Source organism: Solanum stenotomum, chromosome 5 (assembly GCF_019186545.1).
Source record: "Solanum stenotomum isolate F172 chromosome 5, ASM1918654v1, whole genome shotgun sequence".
In the NCBI taxonomy this organism is placed as follows: domain Eukaryota; kingdom Viridiplantae; phylum Streptophyta; class Magnoliopsida; order Solanales; family Solanaceae; genus Solanum; species Solanum stenotomum.
Window position 1 is genome coordinate 60,988,848 of NC_064286.1, and position 22,380 is coordinate 61,011,227.

The 22,380-nt window shown below is 31.1% G+C and overlaps 2 protein-coding genes across 2 annotated transcripts; one reads left to right on the forward strand and one right to left on the reverse strand.

The window, feature by feature from the left end:
- Window positions 1-12,808: 12,808 nt before the first annotated feature.
- Window positions 12,809-13,671, forward strand: LOC125866219 (uncharacterized). The gene has a single exon (XM_049546538.1). The coding sequence runs from the start codon at window positions 12,943-12,945 to the stop codon at window positions 13,405-13,407; it is 465 nt and encodes a 154-aa protein (XP_049402495.1). The 5' UTR covers window positions 12,809-12,942; the 3' UTR covers window positions 13,408-13,671.
- A 2,131-nt stretch (window positions 13,672-15,802) lies between these two features.
- LOC125865360 (uncharacterized) lies at window positions 15,803-20,928 on the reverse strand. Its single transcript, XM_049545552.1, has 5 exons — window positions 20,500-20,928; window positions 18,467-18,579; window positions 17,997-18,368; window positions 16,623-17,340; window positions 15,803-16,228 (listed from the first exon to the last, which is right to left on the reverse strand). The coding sequence occupies exons 1-5, from the start codon at window positions 20,723-20,725 to the stop codon at window positions 16,158-16,160; spliced, it is 1,500 nt and encodes a 499-aa protein (XP_049401509.1). The 5' UTR covers window positions 20,726-20,928; the 3' UTR covers window positions 15,803-16,157.
- Between the last annotated feature and the right edge of the window lie 1,452 nt (window positions 20,929-22,380).

Below are 22,380 nucleotides of genomic sequence, written 5' to 3' on the forward strand. Positions count from 1 at the left end.
CCTTTTTACGTGAATTCAGATTTGATCGAGCTCCAATATAAAGACTATTAAATTCTATTTTTTTCGTAGATTCAATTGGTGTAAATCAAACAGGGACATGGTAAGTAGATCCTTCATTTTTAATTCGAGATCTTGGGTTCAAGCATTGCTATGTATAGCATCGTTCTTGTTAAGGAGTGGTTTGCATACCTCCCAATAAAAAACTTCTTGATACAAATTCAAACTTAGACGAATCTCAATATAAATATCAAATAACATCGGGTGAAATCTGAAGAAAATTAATTGATTCTTGAATAATCCACATCACTTCTGCTTCTATTGGAACACAAGATTCCCCTTTTCTGTGGAAAAGGCCTGTATAAAACGTTATTGGAAGAGGAAGAAGGATTTACACGTGATTTGTATATAACTATATATGAACACCAACAAAGATTGTAGTGGAGTGGTAAGTACTAATTCATCCTTAATCAAGAGATTTCAGGTTCAAGTCTCCTTAGTTATGAAGTCGTGTTGTCTTTATTATGGAGCATTTTATCCCCAATGTGGTGGGACTTTGAGTAAGAATCCAGATTTAATCGGACTTCAATATGGATATCGAACACTGGGTGAAAAACAAAAAAAATATATATGAACACAATGTGTGAATATTCACAAAATAATTTGCTTTTTAAGCGGATTCTTTTCCCATGATTCATCTTAATCTGATTAAGAATTTTAAAAAGTTAATGTCTCATGTTAATTAATTTCAAATTTAAAATTAAATGGAACAAATGCTAGAATTTTCATAATGAAAGAATCTGTATATATTTTATGCCAGCATATATATCTTCCTTTCACATTACAATCAAAATGGTACATTTACTTATGTCATGAGTTGTGTTGGAGAATCAAAAGAATCGTTAAAGTTTGAGATATGTTAATAACATAATTGGTAAAAATATTATCGATAGTGACTGACGTATCATTCAGAATTTAATAATCTTTTTTAGTATGAGCGGGATCAAAGTATCTCTCATTAATTCTAATTCGAAGGGCTCATTTTTTTCATGAAATCATCAAATTTAATTCATCACACTTAGCATAGAATCTAATCCCTAAATAAATAAAATGATTAAAAAAAAAAAAAAAGAGGAATCTTAAAGAAAATAGGCTTATCCATTTAGTTGCACATGTTATTAAAAAAAAATATATTATTTTATAGAGTATATTTCCCATGTCATATAATTGAATTTTCTTCCCAAACTTGAAAACATAATATTCTATGAAAGATCACTCGAAAAGGAATATAGAAAAAGGCGTGTGGCTGCTAAAAAAATGGATCATAGAATATATACCAAACATAATGCATTCATGAAAAATCACATATCAATATATTCACACCAGAAACTATATATCAAATTCAAATTAATTTTAAAATCGTGCTACTTTGGTGCAAAATATATTATAATAAATGTATTTTAAAGTCGTTTTAATCTAACAAGTGATATAATAAGAATTAATGATTTGACGAAATGAATATGAAGAGGTGGAGGTTTTTTAAGGGAAATCGAGTGGACTCTGATCGATATTTTTAATGATATGAGGTCTTTTAAGGAAAATTGAGTTGACTCTGATCAAAATAAACCATATCACTTATAATCAGATACTATGTATTTATCCACTCAAAACTTAATTGCTCTATGATTACATTGTCATTTTCTGTCTGTTTCCAAGTTGAAGGATTTGTCATCAAAATTCACAACACTACTAGAGATAATTTGTACATTTATTCAACTTGATTTATATATGTTGCAATTATTAATTAATCCACTAACAAAAGATCTCTTGATGAAGTCATCCATATATTTCAATCATTACACTTTTCTCTATTAGTTACTAATTAATAATAAACAAATACAAAGGTTATATATGTTGCAAAAGGGTTACCATTATTTCTTGACATTTTGAGCTTTATTTAGAAACTTTTCTTATATTAATTGATATTTGGATACTAGTTGCTTGCAAAAGTTCAATTTACACGACATATAAAAATGATTAGTATTTGGATTATTCAATAAAGTGTTAGTATAAAATTTACACTAGAAATAAGTAGATGAAGGTGATAAGTGCAAAACACAGTACTTGCAAGTGTACTAGATAAAACATAATCTATAATTTACTTTCCAATATTTGGCCCAATAAATATTATTTGTTGTAGTAAAAAGTATCTCTTATTTTCAATTACAAATCTCATTGCATATTTTAAGAAAGCTTACTTGTTGATATCATTTTAGTGCCCTGAATTCCGATAATGTAAAAAATTCTTCAAATTGACAGTGTATATAATTTATATACATTTTTAGCGTTTGTAAGATGATTTCAAATTCAAGAAAGAAAAGAGATAGAATATCTCATTATTTCAAAAAATAAATAGCACAATTTATTCAGTGCACACTTAAACTTTTCGTAATCCCAAAGTGTACCACTAAGACACTAGCTAGGATAGAACCACCTGAATTTGTTTTTGCTATATTTATACAAACTATAAAATGGATAGGGTTTTGTTTGGATATTATTTGATCTTATATCCCAATAAAATAATTTACTTAACACAAAAAAAAAAGTATTAAATGGACAACTAGTAATAAAGATATCCACTTGAATTTTCTAAAATTCTATTGGAGACAAAAGGACAAATTTAAGTGGATAAGGCCTAGAGCATACAACTCTACTTTAATTAATTTCCACAATAATAGTATTATGTATATATACTATATGGTTAATCTGCATGGAAGGCACTAGTAAAGATTTAATTAGTGGGCACATAATCATATGATATGATTATGCAATTTCGATTCTCCACATAACTTTTCCCTCTATATTAATAGTGCTAATTGTCTTTGTGTCCCTCTTTAATTTATATATTCCTCCAAAATCCTCCAAAAGTTTATTCATGAGTCAAAATTTCAATTAAGGAATTTGAAACTATGAAGAAATAATACACTAAAAAATAAAAATAAAATCAATATTTACTATATATACATAAAAAATAAGTTTAAATTTGATATATACAATCAGTTTTCCATTGATGAACCTCTTTACCCCTACCTAGCTCCGCCTTTGTCTCTATTTGTTTTCAATCTAGTTTGTTTTAGGCCGCCAATTAGTTAGCACCAAAAAATCGGTCCTTCACTTATTGATTAATCACGAGTCAAACTCGCTCTTGTACCACCTACTTGTTTGAAACAGACTTACTTACCTTTTTAGTTTGAAAACTCAATACGTTATTCACTCATTTGCTATATATTATCCGAAATTCTTTTTTTTTTCAATAGATGCATATGTATTAAGCCACATATAAATAAGAAATAAAAAATATAATAACAAATATCAATGTTTGATTTGATTTGTGAAACTACAACATTTTGAGAAGAAAATATACTCATTGATTAAAGTAAGTTAAATTAATTAACTTACATAAATACAAATGTCCCAATAAAAAGACATAAAGAAAAAGAGGGGATATTACATCAGCAAGAAAAGGTAACTCCATCTTCATAATACAATAATAAAAATTTCTATGATGATGTCAACTAAAATATTATCATTAATTATTTGGAAAAAATCAAGCAAATATAATTGCTCAAGTGCTTGTAATGATTAATGTTGAAGTATAGTAAAGTTTCATGCATCATCAAATAAACCTGAACAGTTGCAACCATTTGATAATGTTTTTCTATGGATAAGAATTAGCAAATATACTGAGTTCTTTTTGAGACAATATTACATCATATTATTAATATATGAGAAATACCGATTTTAATCTTTGTATTATTGTATGATTTCAGTTTTAATTTCAGTGTTATTTGAATCTGAACAATGTGAGTAGTGGGTATCAGTGGGGACTTGGGCTCTGAGCATGATTCAGAATTTAAATTTGATAAATTCAAGTTTTAAAATCATAGCAGTATTAGATTTGTTGTATTTTTTATAGGTCCAAATTTTAATATTTGTCAAAATTTTAGTATATATATGTATGTATGATTGGGGGGGAGGGAGGGGGGGGGGGTTGTCTCTAACTTTTATGCTAAAATGTGTTGGATTTGCAATATATCCAATCACACAATCTAATATGAGCATCACACATTCCACTTTCTATTTTATACTATTTTCTTGAATTATTGAGGGTTGGTTTGATTTTGTTTATAATTTATTTACTAGAAAAATAAATAGTTTTCGAACTTGTAATTGAAAATTATACTGTCACATATTCAAAAATTATTGAGAAAAAGTTCTCTAAAAATTGTAAAACACTGTCATGACTAGGGGTGTACATGGCCGGGTTGGTTCGGGTTTTCAAATATCAAATCAAACCATTTGTGTTGGATTTTTAAATCTATAAATCAAACCAAACCAATAAAATTTGAGTTTTTGAACCTCGGGTTTTTCGGATTTTCAGGTTTTTTTGGGTTTTTCCGGTAAAGTATTCATACAAACATATAATTTACTTGTACTTCAAATTTTTCTTTAGTCCTACCAAAATACAACTATCTAAGGTGTTTCTTAAGAAAATAACACAAAATATGGTATGAGTAATGACATTAAAATATCCAACAAAAAAAATAATAATAATGAAATCGCGTAAAATAAATATTGCAAATTAACAAGTCATAATGAAAATGATCATAATTTAAAAGTACTAAATCATGCTAAATTAAGTTTAATAAGTATTAGTTACATGACTAAATATTAAAGAAAATTAAAATTAGATTATGTATTTGAATTGTCTAAACCAATGTAAAATCAAAGAACAAATATTCAATATTATTGGCATTCTTAGTGTTGAATTGATTTCCTTTTTGCATTAGTATTAATTTGATTTTGATTTAAGCTTTATTATAATTACCAACATTTGTGGACTATCATTTTTATTGAACCATTCAAAATTCTAAATTCAAACTTGAAATAATATATTAAAAGAGAAAAACTATGAAAAAGTATAAGAAATATTTTAAAATTATATCAATGTAAATATTTTTATGTATAAAATAAAATTTTAAAATTATATATATAATGTCGGGTTGGTTTGGTCTCAGGTTGGTTTTTTTTAGTTAAAACCAAACAAACCCAAAAATAGTCGGGGTTTTTTTTCAATACCAAACTAAGTCAAACCAATCACTAGTCGGGTTTTTTTCTCGATTTGCGGTTTGATTCGATTTTCGATTCAATTTTGTACACCCCTAGTCATGACACATTATCGTAGATTTTTCACTTGTTTAAATTTGAAATTTATGATGGTATTATAGTGTTTACGGATCAAAAGTGGCTATTTTTTAAAGTAAATATTTGGACACTAACCATTTTTCAAATATCTATCTGAAAAGTGGCTTGTCCGTACAATTTTATAACGGAAAGCCTATAAGGTTATTTTACACAAATCTCATAGTGTTAAGAGCTAATTACATCATATCCCTACTCTTTTTCAAATTACAAAGATCCCTTAAATTAGGTGGAATTCGGATACATCCTAAAACGTCTCGATACATCGCATCTTAGTACATCCCTCAATATCTTGATACATTGCTTTTTGGTTTTGAATACATCTCTCAACGTCCTTATACATCGCGTAAAGTAATGTATCCGACCAATATATCGCGTAAAGTGATGTATCCGACTGTTACATTGCATAAAGTAACATACCAATACATCGTGTACGTCCCGATACATCACGTAAAGTGATGTATCCGACTAATGTCCGATGAGTAGAAGAAAAAGAAAATGAAGAGCTTTATGTAATGCTTATCGTGTAATGGGCCTTGCAAAGCATAAAATCAATGGACCAATGGCTCATTCATACATTTGACGTTCGTTAACCTGGTAATGTCAGTGGATTAGCCCATTGAGTTTGGGCCCAAGTTGTAAGTCCAATATACTGGGTTGAACCCAAGTGATCCATGGGTCAGCTCGGTTCGACGATCCAAGTAAACGTGTCAAATATAACTTATTTTTGAGAGTAGAACGAAAATATATGACAATTTTCACTTCGAAATTGTCTACTATGTGACTTTTGGCAAATCTAACTTTAAATTTAGTATCTGAAGTTTGGCTTTGATAAACCAAATTTTATATGCTACTACTTTAAAATTTTACATTAATTTCGTGTATTCAAAATTGATTTTGAAACTATTAAATTTATTTTTTTTAATTGTAAACTTTGATTATGTGTTCACTTTTCTACTCGTGCATCTTTATTGGGAATTTTTGTTGTAATTTTTTTATCAATAATAATAATGGTAATAAATGAGTTTATGTTTCATTATGCTTTCTATTTGTGTTTAAATGATATGCTAATCTTTTTCTCTAAACTTTATTGAGAATCAATTTCATTTTAATGTTTGTAATATACTTTGAAGTATGATCATGTTGTTATATGCAAATTATATGTTGTGATTTCACGAGAATAACTAAGTTAGACGCATCAAAATTCACAATTGGTACACTAACTGATTAAAGTAGTGACACGTGACAATTTTCGTGGTGATGTTTGACGATTCTAATATATCACGTTTACGAATAGAACGAGCACACGTGATAGCATTCATAGTGATGTTTGAGGATTCTAATTTATCGTGATCACGAATAAAACAAGCCCACCTGATAGCATTTATAGTGATGACTGAAAATTTTTAATATATCACGTTCACGAATAGAACAAGCACGTGTGATAGCATGATGGTGAGATTTGAGGATTACACATGATAGCATTCATGGTGAGATTTTGAGGATTTTAATATATTCCATTCACAAATAGAACGAGTTTGTTACGTGGAACATTATGATGGAAAAAATTCCTTTCATAATAAGCTATTGCAAGTATATCATATATGATAAGCATATAATTGGAAACAAAAAGTCTCAAATATAGTATAACTAAATTTTGGTTAGGAAATCATTATTACTATTATTATTATTAACATCTAGCACTTTGATTTGCTAAGGAGACATATAGTACAAATGTTTGCTAAGGATTAGAAAATGCCTTTGATTTTAATTGTTTATTATGATAGACTATGTTTCTAATATTTGAAAATCCGAAAAATATTTTACTAGAAAATTGATCAAAACAAATAATTTCTCTAACTAATGAATTGAACTCAACTTTTTTAACACATATTTCAACCTCAATTCATTCTCAATACACTACATGGGTATTAAGTCACATATATAAAAGAAACAAGTGTGAAATTAAAAAACTTTGATTAATGTTTGATTTGATTTGTGAAGCTACAATATTTTGAGAAGAAATTAAGTTAATTAATTAACTTACATGAATACAAATGTCCCAATAAAAAGACATAAGAAAAAGAGGGGATATTACATCAGCAAGAAAAGGTAACTCCATTTTCTTTATACAAAATAATAATATTTGTATGATGATGTCAACTAAAACAATATATATAGCATTGATTATATGTTTTTTCTTTTTTGTATTGTATAGATATTGAATTTCTTGAACTGTTGAACATAAGAATAAATGTCGACTTAGTGTTTTAGAGAAAAAATTGACCTTGAAATTTCAAATCTCCAAGCACTATATTTTTCTATTTCAATAATCCGCTTAGTGAAAATTCTAAATCCGCCACCATATAGAATCATACAAATAATTGAAGTGCTTTGTAATGATTAGTGGTGAAGTAAAGTTTTATGCATCATCAAACCTGAACAGTTGCAACCATCTGAGAATGTTTTTCTATGTTGTAATTGTGGATAAGCTTTTATATATATATATATAGGGGTGGGTTGGTGGGGTGAGGAGGGGAAGGGGGTGGGGGGCTTTGTCTCAAACTTATATGCTAAAATGTGTTGGAGTTGCAATAAAGCCAAAATGAAAGGCATTAGACATTAGAAGAGAGTGATATATCCAGTCACTCACTCTAATATGGGCATCACACATTCCACTTTCTATTCTTTACTATTTTCTTGAATTATTGGGGTTTGGTTTTGATTTAGTTTATAATTTACTAAAATAAAAATGATTTTTTTTCCATGCTTGTAATTGAGAAATAGTGACATATTCAAAAGTCATTGAAAATTGTTAATTTTTAAAATTTGTAAAACACGGTCATGGATTTAAAATAGGAAAAATTGTATAAAATAGCAAATTATTAATTCAAATTAAATGTTATAATCACAGTTTCATTTAATTATATCCACGACAAACACTTTGTCATTCGCCTCTCTCCCCAAAAATCTCGCTCGCCACTCTCTCTTGCCTCTCTCACTTTATACAAACACAAATGTATAAATTGTGTTTGTGTTTGTATAAAGCGAGAGAAAACTGTATAACAAATACAAACACATATCTCTTCGTCCTATAAACTTATAATTATATATACAATACAAATCTTCCCTTGCCAGTTCTCTTTTGCCTTTCTCTCTTTCTCGCTTTATACAAACACAAATTATACAAAATACAATGTATAATTTGTGTTTGTATAAAGCGAGAGAGAAAGAGAGATTTGATATACAAATACAACTGTTTTAACTCGATTCAATTGTATATGAATTCAAATTTTATGCAGATATACAAACACAAAGAACATATACATATACAAATGCAATTTTCATAGACACAGATGTCCGATTTATACAAATCAGATGTCTGCGATTTTATGCAAATTAAAATTGTCTGCAATTTCATACAAATCTGATGCTTCATAGCAAACATAGTTATGGAGCGCAAATAGCAAAATTATAATTATAGACCGCTAATATAATTTTTATGTTTGCTAAACCTAAATTTCTCTCTTTAAAATATCTTGATAGTATCTTAGATTTTTCACTTGTTTCAGATCGAAAATTATGATCGTACCATGATGTTTACGTCTCAAAAAGTGACTATCTTTTCATAAACAATCTTTGAAAACACAAATTAACTGTACTTTTTATTAATTAAATTATATATAAATTTACAATTTAAATTGTACCTTTACTATAACTTATCGAGCTACGATGCCCGATGAGAAGAAGAAAATGAAGAGCTTTATGTAATGGGCCTTTTGGATCACAATGCATGGGCTTTTATCAAAGCCCAAAATCAATGGGCCAATGGCTCATTTCTATATGGAAAAATCATCTCATATACACATTTAAAAGTAAATATTACGGATTTTAAATTTACTTTAAAAAAATTCTTGCTTGTAACAAATTATTTACGGGTTATGACATATCAATTAAATTTAATTTTATTTAAAAATCAAATTATATTTATTTAATAAATTATTAATCTATTTAAAAAATTTTATTATTAATTAATAATAGGTAATTAATTTGATTTCACTTCCTTTTTTTAGAACTAAAATTTTCAGTTACCCAATTTTAGGGATTTTCTCCATACACGTTTTCGTTTCTTGTTTACCGTTACCATCCCCATTCGTCAAATGTATCTGAAGTTTGGTTTTGATAAACCAAATTTTATATGCATATGTTTACTAATATTTAAAATCTTACGTTAATTTCGTGTATTCAAAATTGATTTTGAAACGACAAAATTTATTTTAAAAAATTGTAAACTTTGATTATGTGTTCACTTTTCCCCTTGTACACTTTTATTGGGAATTTTTGTTGTAATTTGTGTATCAATAATAATAATAATGGTAATAAATGAGTTTATGTTTCATTATGCTTTCTATTCGTGTTTAAATGAAATGCTAATCTTTTTTCTCAAAACTTTATTGAGAATCAATTTCATTTTAATGTTTGTAATATACTTTGAAGTATGATCATGTTGTTATATGCAAATTATATGCTGTGATTTCACGAGAATAACTGTCACGATCTAAAACGAGTCGTGAGTGGCACCCACACTTAACCTCCTAAGTGGGCAAACCAAGGAACTTAAACCCCAACATATATCAATAATTCAACTCTGAATAACAATAAAATGCGGAATCTCAAAACTTGTTAAAGTAACCAATCAAATCAACCTCTAAAGTCTATTACACCTTATCCCTAAAACCTGAAAGTCATCACATCAAGGACATCTAATCTTCAAGCACTAAGTCTAAGAGTATTAAAGACACCAAAATAAATGAATAAAATAGTTTATGTCCGAAAACTAAGGACATCATGCCATGACCAAGAGAATCCAACACGAGCTGGAATGAATAGCTCGCCCTGGAACCTGATGTGCTGGAGACTGGCTAGAGCTGAGGGCCAAGTCGAAGTCACTGACACACTCGTTGCACTCCACAAAAAGAAAACAAAGAAAAACACAGGTAGGGGTCAGTGCAAGGCAACATATACTGAGTAGATATCATTGGTCAACCCAAAATAGAAACTAATATGTAATGAATAATAGTATAAAATCAACTATGACACTTAACAGGTGGCAAGCAACAAACACATGAACCAGTGTCAACAACACTAAAGTAAGTACGTAATCAGTCAACAATATCAAGATCACACATGAGGACTGGTACCTCCAAACCACACTAATTTGGGAATTGAGTTCTTTGAGATTGAGTACATTAAGTTAATTCAATATCTTTTTCCTTTAATGTTATTGTGTCAGAACGTGACACTCCAATCCAATAATACCGTGTAGGAACGTGACACTCCGATCCAATAATACCGTGTAGGAACGTGACACTCCGATCCAATAATACCGTGTCGGATCGTGACACTCTGATCCAATAATATCATTAATTTATCATTTATTATCACCACTTTTCAATTAATTAACAATATTTCATCAAGCCTTCTTTATTCAATGCATCACTTCGATAGAGAGGGTTCAAGATTATAAATTCCACGGTCTCAGGATTTCACACCAATCACAAACCACACAACCAAGCTACACAATCACACAATCAAGTACATAGAGAACTTCACAATATCATTCAATGCATATCAATCACTATTAAGAGTCTATTTATCAGATAGAATAAACCATAACCTAGCTCCACCGAAGAATCGAAGTCGAGTAAACTACTTCTCCAACGATTTTCCTTTCCTCAATGCCTTGAAACATTTTCAATCTATCAAGTATACAATATTCGTAAACAAACAAGTTAATGGACATCCATCATGCTATACTTCTAGCCTAGATCCGCAAAAATCATCAAGCACAAATCTATATTCAAGTTCCTAATCTTGAGGTCAATTGGTATATCAAGTCTTCTATTTCTTATATTCAAGCTTAAGGTTAAGTCTTGGTTCCTCCAAATAAATTAATATAATGACATTCATATAATATAGTACACGTAATATTTAATTACCTATACCAACATATCAATACTTGAGTCATAATGTGAAGAAAATTCCATACCTAAAACCAACCAAAGGCATAACCCGTAACTTCAACACTGAAATAACGCCTAAAGCCTTGACCGAAATTCCAAATTCATTTTACAATTCTAATTAACTCTTAATTGATCACCAGAAAATCATTAATTAGTCATTAACTTCCTTAATTTCTTATTGGTCATAATGTTTCAATTTTATCGGATTGGCAATCACGGGTACAGAGAGGAATTTTCAATTAAATTAACATTATAATAATAATAATCTAATTCTAACCATAACATTAAAATAATATAAATTTCCACATGTGAGTTTCTCTCGTCTCAAACCCTTATTCTTTACTCCCTAATTATTATATAAGACCAACTATAAAAGTGTGAAAATGATCCACTATAAATTTTAATGTTATTTTCTTTAACCACCAACTAAATAAATTATTAAAATTAATTCTATAATTGTAGTTATGAATAGTCCAAAATATCCATTTAGAATCTACCAGAAAGTATTTTATGAAATAAAAAGCTCTAGTACTCAAAACGACCAAATGGGTCGTTACATTAACTAAGTTAGACACGTCAAAATTCACAATTGGTATACTAAAGTAGTGTTTTATCGTATTGTAGTCAGACACGTGACAACGTTCGTGGTGATGTTTGAGGATTCTAATATATCGCGTTTATAAATAGAACGAGCACACGTGATAGCATTCATAGTGATGTTTGAGAATTCTAATTTATCGTGATCACGAATAGAACAAGCCCACGTGATAGCATTTATAGTGATGTTTGAGGATTTTTAATATATCACATTCACGAATAGAACAAGCACGCGTGATAGCATGGTGGTGAGGATTTGAGGATTACACATAATAGCATTCATGGTGAGATTTTGAGGATTCTAATATATTGCATTCACAAATAGAACGAGTTTGTTATGTGAAACATTATGATGGAAAATTTTCCCTTCATAATAAGCTATTGCAAGTATATCATATATGATAAGCATATAATTGAAAACAAAAAGTCTCAAATATAGTATAACAAAATTTTTGTTAGGAAATCATTATTACTATTATTATTAACATCTAGCACTTTGATTTGCTAAGGAGACATATAGTACAAATGTTTGTTAAGGATTAGAAAATGCCTTCGATTTTAATTGTTTATTATGATAGAATATGTTTCTAATATTTGAAGATATGAAAAATATTTTATTAAAAAATTGATCAAAACAAATAATTTCTCTAATTAATGAATTGAACTCAACTTTTTTAACACGTATTTCAACCTTTAATTCATTGTCAATATCAACTTTTAATACTTTAATATAATGAGTTAACTCATCGTTAAAGCACAATCAACCTATCTCATCATAAACTTGAGATCTCTCATAAACTTCAATAATATTTTAAATTTTCCACTCTGCATTTCAATTTGCATCGAGAAATTTCATATTAAAACGTAAAGCACTTCATAACAATTTTACACTCAAAAATCAAACATGACACGTATAATTAAAAACAAAGAAGTATATACGACTCCACCACGATTGTTACACGTAACAAAAAGGACTTTAATATAAAAAGCAAAAGTTAAGTCCACACACTCCACTCCGATCCCACAAACCCGAGCTCAACTCTCTCTATCCCTAACTGCCAAAATGGAGAACCCAAAATTCGATCAAGCTCCGGCAGAAAACTGCTCAGATCCGGCGCCGTCAAATTCGAATTCCGGCGATGATCCATCACCTCCGACTACCGCAGAAATTTGGGAAGAGAAGCCGGAGATAGAAGATCCAGATATCTTACGTCAGCCGAAGAGAAGAAAAAACTGTCCAAGTGCTTTAGATAAATTCGATTCCGTGAATTCAGGTTCTAATTTTGGATTTTCCTTCTCGTTTGACTCGAAATTCTCCGGTTGTTCAACTCCTGAAGTTACCCCCAAATTCGGATCGTTCAATCGAGTAAAACCCGGTTCTAGCAAAGATCCGAAATCTGAAGAAACTGTACTCGAAGAAGAAGATGAAGATGACGATGACGACGATGAAGAAAAACCCGATGTTGTTGTGGAGAAGAACTCTATGGGTTTATTGAGTTCAGTTGATGGAATCAAAACGGTAGATTGACATAGATCGGAAATTACAGAGCGAATTTACAGAATTACCCATCTCCACCGGCCGGAGCTTCTCATCGGAACATCCCCGCCGGCGACTGGAATTGGTGGGGGAGGGAAAATAGGAGCACCAAATGTGGCTATATTTGTAAAACACCGAAAACAAAGAGTTTTTTTGTTGTAATTTTTGTATCAATAATAATAATGGTAATAAATGAGTTTATGTTTCTTTATGCTTTTTATTGTGTTTAATAATATACAAATTATTTTCTCTAAACTTTATTGGGAATTAATTTCATTTTAATGTTTATAATATACTTTAAAGTATGATCATGTTGTTATATGCAAATTATATTTGGTAGTTTCATAAGAATAACTAAGCTGACAAATTGAAGTTTGCAATTGGTACAATACGGTGGTGCTTTACCGCATCATAGTCAGACACGTGATAGCTTTTGTGGTGATGTATGATGATTCTAATATCTTGCATTCACGAATCAAACAAGTTTGTGGTTTCACGAGGATAATTAAGCTCGCATTAAAATTTACAATTGGTATACTAAAGTGGTGTTTTACTGTATCGTAGCCAGACACGTGATAGCTTTTGTGATAATATTTAAGGATTCTAATATATCGCGTACATGGATGAATGAGTTTGTGATTTCACTAGGATAACTAAGCTGACATATCAAAATTTACTAATTGGTACACTAAAGTGGTGCTTTACCGTATCATAGTCAGACACGTAATAGCTTTCATGGTGATGTTTGAGGATTCTAATATATCGCGTTCATGAATAAAATGAGTTTGTGGTTCCATAAGAATAACTAAGCCGATACACCAAAATTTACAATTGATACACTAAAGTGGTGCTTTATTGTATCATAATCAGACACATAATAGCTTTTGTGATGATATTTGAAGATTCTAGTATATCGCATTAAACTATTAAAGTATATATATGTGTTTCTCACCTAGTCATCAAAAGAGTATTATAAATATCTCAATAATCAAAATGGTATATCTAAATTGTTGACTAAATCCTATGAATAATTCAAAAAAGATAGGTCTTAAAAAATGGTGTAATAATCGGCATTTCCTTTTCAATGAAAATTTTCACAAAAATAACGACTTAAATAAATAATTAATTCCTTTTTCATGATGCAACTTAATCGCACGTGCGAGATGTTTCCTTGTCATGTATAGTGTACTAGTGAAAGTATTGATTGATATTCCATAGACCATACTCCATAGAAAAAGGTACACGTGTGCATAGAGAAAATAAGTGATTTTTTATTTATTTTTTTATATTTGTTAAGTATTTAAAAATATTATTCTAAAAATATTTTGATAAATAATTGGTGACGGTGAGGTTTGAGGTGAGAATACACATAATTTAACTATGATTAAATTATGTGTTTGTCTAAAAGAGTATTCATTAGTTTGATGTAAATATTCAAATAATTTTTTACATCTATAACGTAGAAATCTAATATATATACATGTATGAAATACATATAATATATATTTTTATGATAAAAATATATTAACACGTGTGAGTTTGTATAAAAGAGTATTCACTCCGTGCACTAAGATTTCACTATCCATAATATTGATTGTCGAGTGGCTAAACCACATTGAATCTATTGCATGTAATTTTACTTTATATTTCTTCGAGATGGTGAAAAAATATTCCCTTTCCATTCTATCCCTTAGATTTATTTCCATATAATGTCAAGTTTTTTTCAATTTGTTATGTACCAAAACTTATTTTGTCATTTTCATGATTTTACTTGACAAAAAATAAGATTTTGTCACATTACATACCATTCAATTGAAGATGGAGCAAAGTATTCAAATTTGTGGATATCTAAATCACAGAGTAGCCACATGAGTTATCATGATCCTAGCCAAAGTTTGTCCCCTACAAAACCAAAAATATTGATACACCAAATCTAGACATTAAAAGAAAAAGGGACAAAGTACTAAAATAAAGTATGACTAACACTTTGAAACCTACCAAAAAGTCATTATATTCCATAAGTCAATGTTGCAGATAAAAAGAATCTATCGAAAATAACCTTTTAACCCCACAGAAGGTAAGGGTAAAATTTCAATATATTTTATCCTCATCAGACCTAATTTGAACACAAGATGATTCATAAACCATATTTTTGTTGCAAGAACAAGTAAACAAGGCAAATATAGAGCAAGTAAAGGACAATAAAACTAAGTTGTGTTCATCGTTAGGGAACGTAGCCAATGAGGCCAGTAAGTTTCTTATTGCCTTATACTTTCAGTCAATAAACGAAGAGGGATGCAACACGAGGATTTTCCAGGAGGTCACCCCGACCTCTGCTCTCCCCTAAACACGCTTAACTTTAGAGTTTTGATGGGCTGCGAAGATATTAGAAACAAAAAGGCATTGTTATACATTTGTTGGTTGCTTTTTTCACCTCTTTACACTTGCGCAAGAGGTATCATACATAACAGTGGTAATGCATGTCATTACAGGCCTGTCACCTCTGTGACTTAAACCTGAAAATGCATCGCGGTACTGAATCTTCGATACAGTATTTACAAGTACAAACAACCACATATATTCATTTGGGTGTGAGGGACGCCCTTTTGGCATTGTTCCCTCTTTGCAAAGCTCCTCAAATTTAGTTTCCCTCGGCCTTGCATGAGACGATACCTGGAACTCATTTTCATACTGGAGGCAGATTTCGGTGACTAGAGGAAGGAAAATCCTTCATTCTGCAGCTATATACGCGGTACAAGAAGTAGAAACAGCAGGAGCACCCACAAGTTTGAAGAAAAGATACCTGGTGAAGCTGCACATGGAGTACACCAGAATATTATTTAGTAGGAAGAGTAAAATCACAGAATAATTGAGTGTCCAAGTATGTTTCTGGTAGCAAGAAACATACTTTGACGTATGTAGAAAGATGTTGCTTGGACTCTCCAAAATGTTGCCGCACACGTGTTGGATCCTCCAAAAATGCACTTCTTTTGGAGGATCTGGCACACACCTGTCGGCATTTTTGAAGAGTCCGAGTAACATTGTAAAATAGAAGAGTTCCATTAGCTTTAATTCCCCATCCCTTTCTCAGCTGACAGAAAGGTAGAGAACATTGAAGACTGATGAGTGATTGCTTAACATGCCTCAAGAGCTCCTAAGCTTTTGTGTATAAAACAAAAAGAAAATGCTCGTCCGAATCTACTTACATGAAGATGTCAAGTTTGAAACGGAAGGTGTTCTCTGCGGAGGCTCTGCAACTGAAGGTGTCCTTGGAGGAGGCTGTGCATGAGCATACACTACATGGGGCAATGGGCTTGATACAGGGATTTTATGCAAGACAGGAGTTGGAGCATGTATTTGTTGATGTGGAGAGGGAGCAATGTGAGGTGCAGGGACTGGTGCTCGAACAGGAGCTGGCGCAGGAGGATGACTCTTTGCCTTCCTTGGGTATCTCCCAAAATGACAAGGAGGTTGGGCCGTATGACGTTTGTGAGTTGGATGTACAGGGGCAGGTGCAAGCACTGGTGCAGATACTGGTGAAACTTTCCGGCTAACTGATCCACCTTTCTCAGCCCTCGGAGCAGGTGAAATTGCAGGAGCAACACTTGGACCTTGGTGATGGTGATGGCTATGGTGGTGATGGTGATGATGGTGGTGATAAGGTTGAGGAGCTGGAGAAGGTGTAGGACTACCGCCATTACCACCAAGAGAATGTTTTAAAATAGAAGACAGGCTAACTTGTTTAACCTTCCCAAATACAGTGTTATTCAGGCCAAGGTTTTTAGAATTAGAACCAATGGTCTGAGCCAACTGCTTCAACCTAGAATTGGAAGGAATCCCAACTGCTAAATAAACTTGACACTGAATAATAGTGGGAGGATCCACCGTCGAACCCCTTGTATTAGTCAGCTTGATATATAAGTTCTGCATCCAAAAGAGAACTGAGAAATATCAATCGACAAGCAACAGTAAACAAGAATGCTTCTAAATAAACAATAGAAACAAGCATCCTATGCAAGAACCAGCACAAATTAGAAACCATGAAATCCTCTACCATGACAAAGGGACCAATGCTTTCACAAGTATTGTTAATAATATGGCACGTCAATACGAAAATAAACATATTTATAATTATGTGCAACATGTGAGTGCACAAGCGTTTGCAGCAGATCGAAGGTGCAACCATTGCGAACCTTTTTCACCTCAAAACAGAACTGCAAAAAATGGAACTATTGAACCATATTGATGGTTATCACTATCCCAACAGTTCTTATTGATGACTATCTTGTTACAAAATCATAATTTGCAGAAGCGGGACAAATCCTAGAAATTCAACTCCAAACCATTTCCAATGCCCTGGAACTGTCTGTCACGGACCTTTAGGAAATACACATGGTCATATTCATTTACAAGGACTTTTGAGTTTCATATTCCTAAATAGTTAACCTACCAGGGAGAATATTATCTTTGGTAGTTAATACCTCCTAAATAGTTCATCATGAATTGCATCAACGGCCAACATCCGAGGAAAGAAAAGGATATACAAGTCAATGCACTTAACAGCAAACATATTCACATACCTCGTATGATGCAAGATGTACCCCTGATTTCAGCTGGCTTGTTAGCTCATCAAATTTATCTTGAATTTCATCAATAGAGGAGTTCAATGTGAAGTTGAATTGGATCTGCACATTTTGCATAAGGAATACACTTTGTTTAGGGATCACTGTAATCCCTCCTCTGAGTTTCAGCACATCGAAAGAAAAAGGATCCCCAAACAAAGATGGCGTCAGGTGCAGAAATGACTGGTGAGTAATTACAGTTTCAATCTCGGATCTGACTAAACTCAGAGCAGTTGGAGAGATCCTCATATTTTTCAAATCAGAATCAACAGCAAAGACAACCCTTGTTATGTTTGATCCAGCTACATTTTCTAATGATATTATTTCCACCTGTAATAAGCATGAATCTGTAAGAAAAGGAACAAATAGCAAAAGCAGTTAATCTAAGAGAGGAAAGGAAAAACAAAGAAACCCCATAGTTGACATACTTTAGTGTTGGAAACACTTATTTCATCAAAAATATCATCCTCAAGTTGCACGATATAATCCTCCATCAAAGAAACTGGCTTCTCAAGCATGAAACTGGCTACTATGTCATGACCTAGAAAGCCCCAGACACAAAAACAATCAATAGATGAAAGTATATCAATAAAGATGTACTTTAATCAGCTATCTTTTAAGATTACTATATCAGAAATTCAGAATACAGGAGAAAGAAATGAAGAGTTCTCAAAGTAAAGCTTGCATTGCATGGTGGAATGCTGATTGATGAAACGAAGATAAACACGAATGGTCAACTCAAAATTACATGATGACAAACTTGAGAACTCAGCTGAACAGAAGAGGTGAGACATTAGGATGCTATTAAATTAACTAAATGGACCACCAGAAGCTCATGTGCTGACAAGGACAGAAAACACATTGACTAACTTAGCTAAGCGTCGTCAGTTATCAAAATCTCCAGACATTGCATGTTTAGGATTGTGGATCTATTAGTCCCAGTACTTTACGAACTTATAATCAATGTCTAGCACGCATAATGGGAAAATCAAATTGTCGCATGCCAGAGCATGTCACCCTTTTCAATCCAATTGGACAATTATCTTTATAATAGAGTGAAAGGTCCTAAAGAATAAGAAAACCAGCAAAAGTGGATCACTGAGGTATCTTTAATTGCTCAACCTTCATGAAAGTCCTGAACTTTGGAGTTGTTTCTTGAACATCATGCATTTGGGATAGGCATGTTAACATCGGAAAATGTCTAAGAGCATAAAAAAAGTAAAACTTGCTTGACCAGTTGAAGTTTTCACTTTTCCTTGCAAGTGAACACCACTACTGGTATGGGATCATCATACAAGGGTATCGCGACTAACTATCACAAGGATCAAATGTCAAGATAATGTATGGAGACTCAAGCTCTAAATAAACTTTCTAACTAAAGTATGACTAAGAATAACAAGAATGAATATAACGAAAACCACCAAAAAGAAAAGGAAAGAGAAAAAGAACAAAAGAAGGGGAAATTATGTAAAGATCTGGAACAGTGACAAAGGGGTCGATCGTCTGAAATAACACCATACCATCCTACTGCAGTGTCTATGACCAGTTTGAAACTCAGCATATGATCTTTGACCCTGATTGAGTATGTCTACATCAAATTCTTCATAACCTAGATAGCCAGACGACATGCACAACTATTTTATGGTTATTACTCTACTCCAACTGAGAAACAGAAAAGGTTGTATTTTCTTGAGGTGCAACAGATGAGCAAAAGTAACATTTCTAAGCCACAACAGGGTGCAATACATAAAACAGAAAGCTTTGCTTAATGATTAGATTTTGATGTAAATTATGTACAAATTACTAAAATAAGAGATTACCTAAAAAGCATTCTAACGTAAGCTTTAATACCAGTACTATCTACCTATGTTGCTTGGACTCTCCAAAAATGTTGTTGCACCCATGTCAGATCCTCCAAAACACACTGTTTTTTGAAGATCTAACACACACCTGTTTTGAAGAGTCCGAGCAACATAACTATCTACTACTTAATGCCCAAAAAATGCATTATATGCCTTACATATCAAATTAAAGGCCAAGACTTTTTCCAAGTTTGACATAGTAATAACAACCTAAAATAGTGAGAAAAAATCACTTCTTTTTACAAATATAGAAGAAACCCACAAATCAAAAACACCAGTTCATTTAAGCAAAAAGTAATTAAACCATAAAATTACACAAACCCACCCAAAAAGGGTAATTAGGATCTCAAAAACCCAAATTTAGGAAACCATAATTAGACAATAAGATCTGCTAACACCATAAAAATCTCTTTAAATTTCTCCTAATAACTATAACACACCTCGACTACTCCGTCAAGTAACATACTACAACAAAACGGAAATCGTAGTAGCTCAGTTGATTGTCTACCTGAACTTAAAAGGTTCGATTCCCCACCTCGTAATCCCCTATAACAAACAATGATGACAATGGGAAACTCAAAATCAAGAAAAGGGGTTACCTCTAAACTTGGGGTCTAGATCTAGATCCCCAAGATCTCCATTATGAAAAATTGGCAATAAGAACACAGCAGACAGCAATACAGCTCCACCAAACAGCAAAGCAAGTACACATCTAAACTTAACCCAACCACTGAATCTTCCACACCTATTCTCTACATTTTGTTCTGTACTGTTTGCACCTACTGATGAAATGGGTAGTTGATGCTCTTCCTCTACTTTACCCATTGGTAATAATAATGGTAATGTGGGTTTTGTCCCTTTTTACTTATCTCCATTTCTGGTGTGGTGTAGTGAGAGAAACTCCATGGATTCTTCTTCTTTCTTCTTCTTCTTCCCCTTTTTTCCTGTGAGAAAAAGAGAGAGAAACTTCCTTTTTGGTAAGACTCAATTTCAAAGAGTGGTAATATGTACTCCACTTCTTTTCTACTACTTAATTAACTATATACTTACGATCTTCAATTCAAGTAAAATATATCGTAAAAGAAGAATATTAATGGAAAAACTACACAAGTGATGGTTATGTATTACTATCTAATATAAATATCGACCTTCAAACCCTCTTATCTAAGGTCATATTCTCGTTAAGATACAAATACGTTGTGTCTTATACAATTACTTCAACCTCTATATTTTTTTCGGATTTCTACCTCTCTTCAGACATTGTAGCCAACTTCTCACACATATTGTGATTGGGATTGTGGGTCTCCTCTTCACATGTCTAGATCATCTCAACTCACGTTTCTCGTTTTATTCACCACGTTACTTTCACTTTATCGTGAATATCTTTATTTTTAACGAACCTTTCTTTACGTGTTTAGTTCTACACATGCATTTCAGCATCTTCATTTTCGTTATTCTCATCTATTGGACGTACAGGTTCTATATCAAGTTTAAATCATTACTCATTTTATTTTACTTTATATGATTATATTTGATTGGTCTCAAAAATTGATAAGAAAAAAAGTTAGGCAAATACTATATTATTTGAAAATTAAAATCTTAAACTTATTTATATGACTATGGATATATATCCTTAAGTGTAATAAAAAAAAAGTTAAAGAATTTTAAATGTAGAATAGTGTTCTTCACTTAATCAATTATTTTAACCTTAGTTAATTAAAAAATAAAGTAAAAATGTATGCCATGACTTTATCATCAAGCGTAATAATTTTGTTAATGAAAAACATACAACTTGTATTTATTAAATATATGTGAATAAAATTTTATCATTTTAGGGTTGGGATAGAACTTGAAATAATTGAGTAACTTTTGCCATTAAAAAACTTCACTCGTACCTAGTATTTATATCGATCCAATAAATATATATGTTTTTATTTACACTCTTATCAATAAAATATAAATAATATATATTTTCATTTTAATTTATAACTTAATTATGATAAATAAATTCTCATATTTAAATATCGAATGTAAATAATATTGTTACCTTAATTAGGATTATATTTTTTTGTAGAGAGAATTTTATTTTGTTGTTTTGTTAGAATGGCTTTTTGTTTTTAAGTTGTTGTTTGTGGGTTTATAAGTTGGTATTTTGTATTTTGTAATAAAGTCACATATGCAAACAAAAGGTTTAACTTCTCCACGTTTTTTGTCAACTTTGGTCCCTTGTCAACATAAATATGGTTGTAATTTTTTCAAAAATAAAATAAAATAAATACACAACACATAAATTTTTCAAAAAAATTAAAATGAAAATAATTAACTTCAAAAAGTTTTTGAAGTAAGTCAAATGATCACTTTAATTCAAAAACTTCTTTGGAACATGAGTTGGCTAAATATAACAAATTCATATGTATAGGACTATAGTCTATATAGACTATAATTAAGGAAAATATCATTGTATTAATATTATAGTTGAA

Bases quoted from the DNA above. Each gene is read 5' to 3' on its own strand.
- LOC125866219 (XM_049546538.1), top strand. From the start codon at position 12,943: ATGGAGAACCCAAAATTCGATCAAGCTCCGGCAGAAAACTGCTCAGAT.
- LOC125865360 (XM_049545552.1), bottom strand. From the start codon at position 20,725: ATGGGTAAAGTAGAGGAAGAGCATCAACTACCCATTTCATCAGTAGGT. The intron at 18,369-18,466 runs GTATGTCAACTA...TGCTTATTACAG, and splicing joins TAAGTGTTTCCAACACTAAA to GTGGAAATAATATCATTAGA. The intron at 16,229-16,622 runs GTAAGTAGATTC...CTCCATGTGCAG, and splicing joins TTCAAACTTGACATCTTCAT to CTTCACCAGGTATCTTTTCT.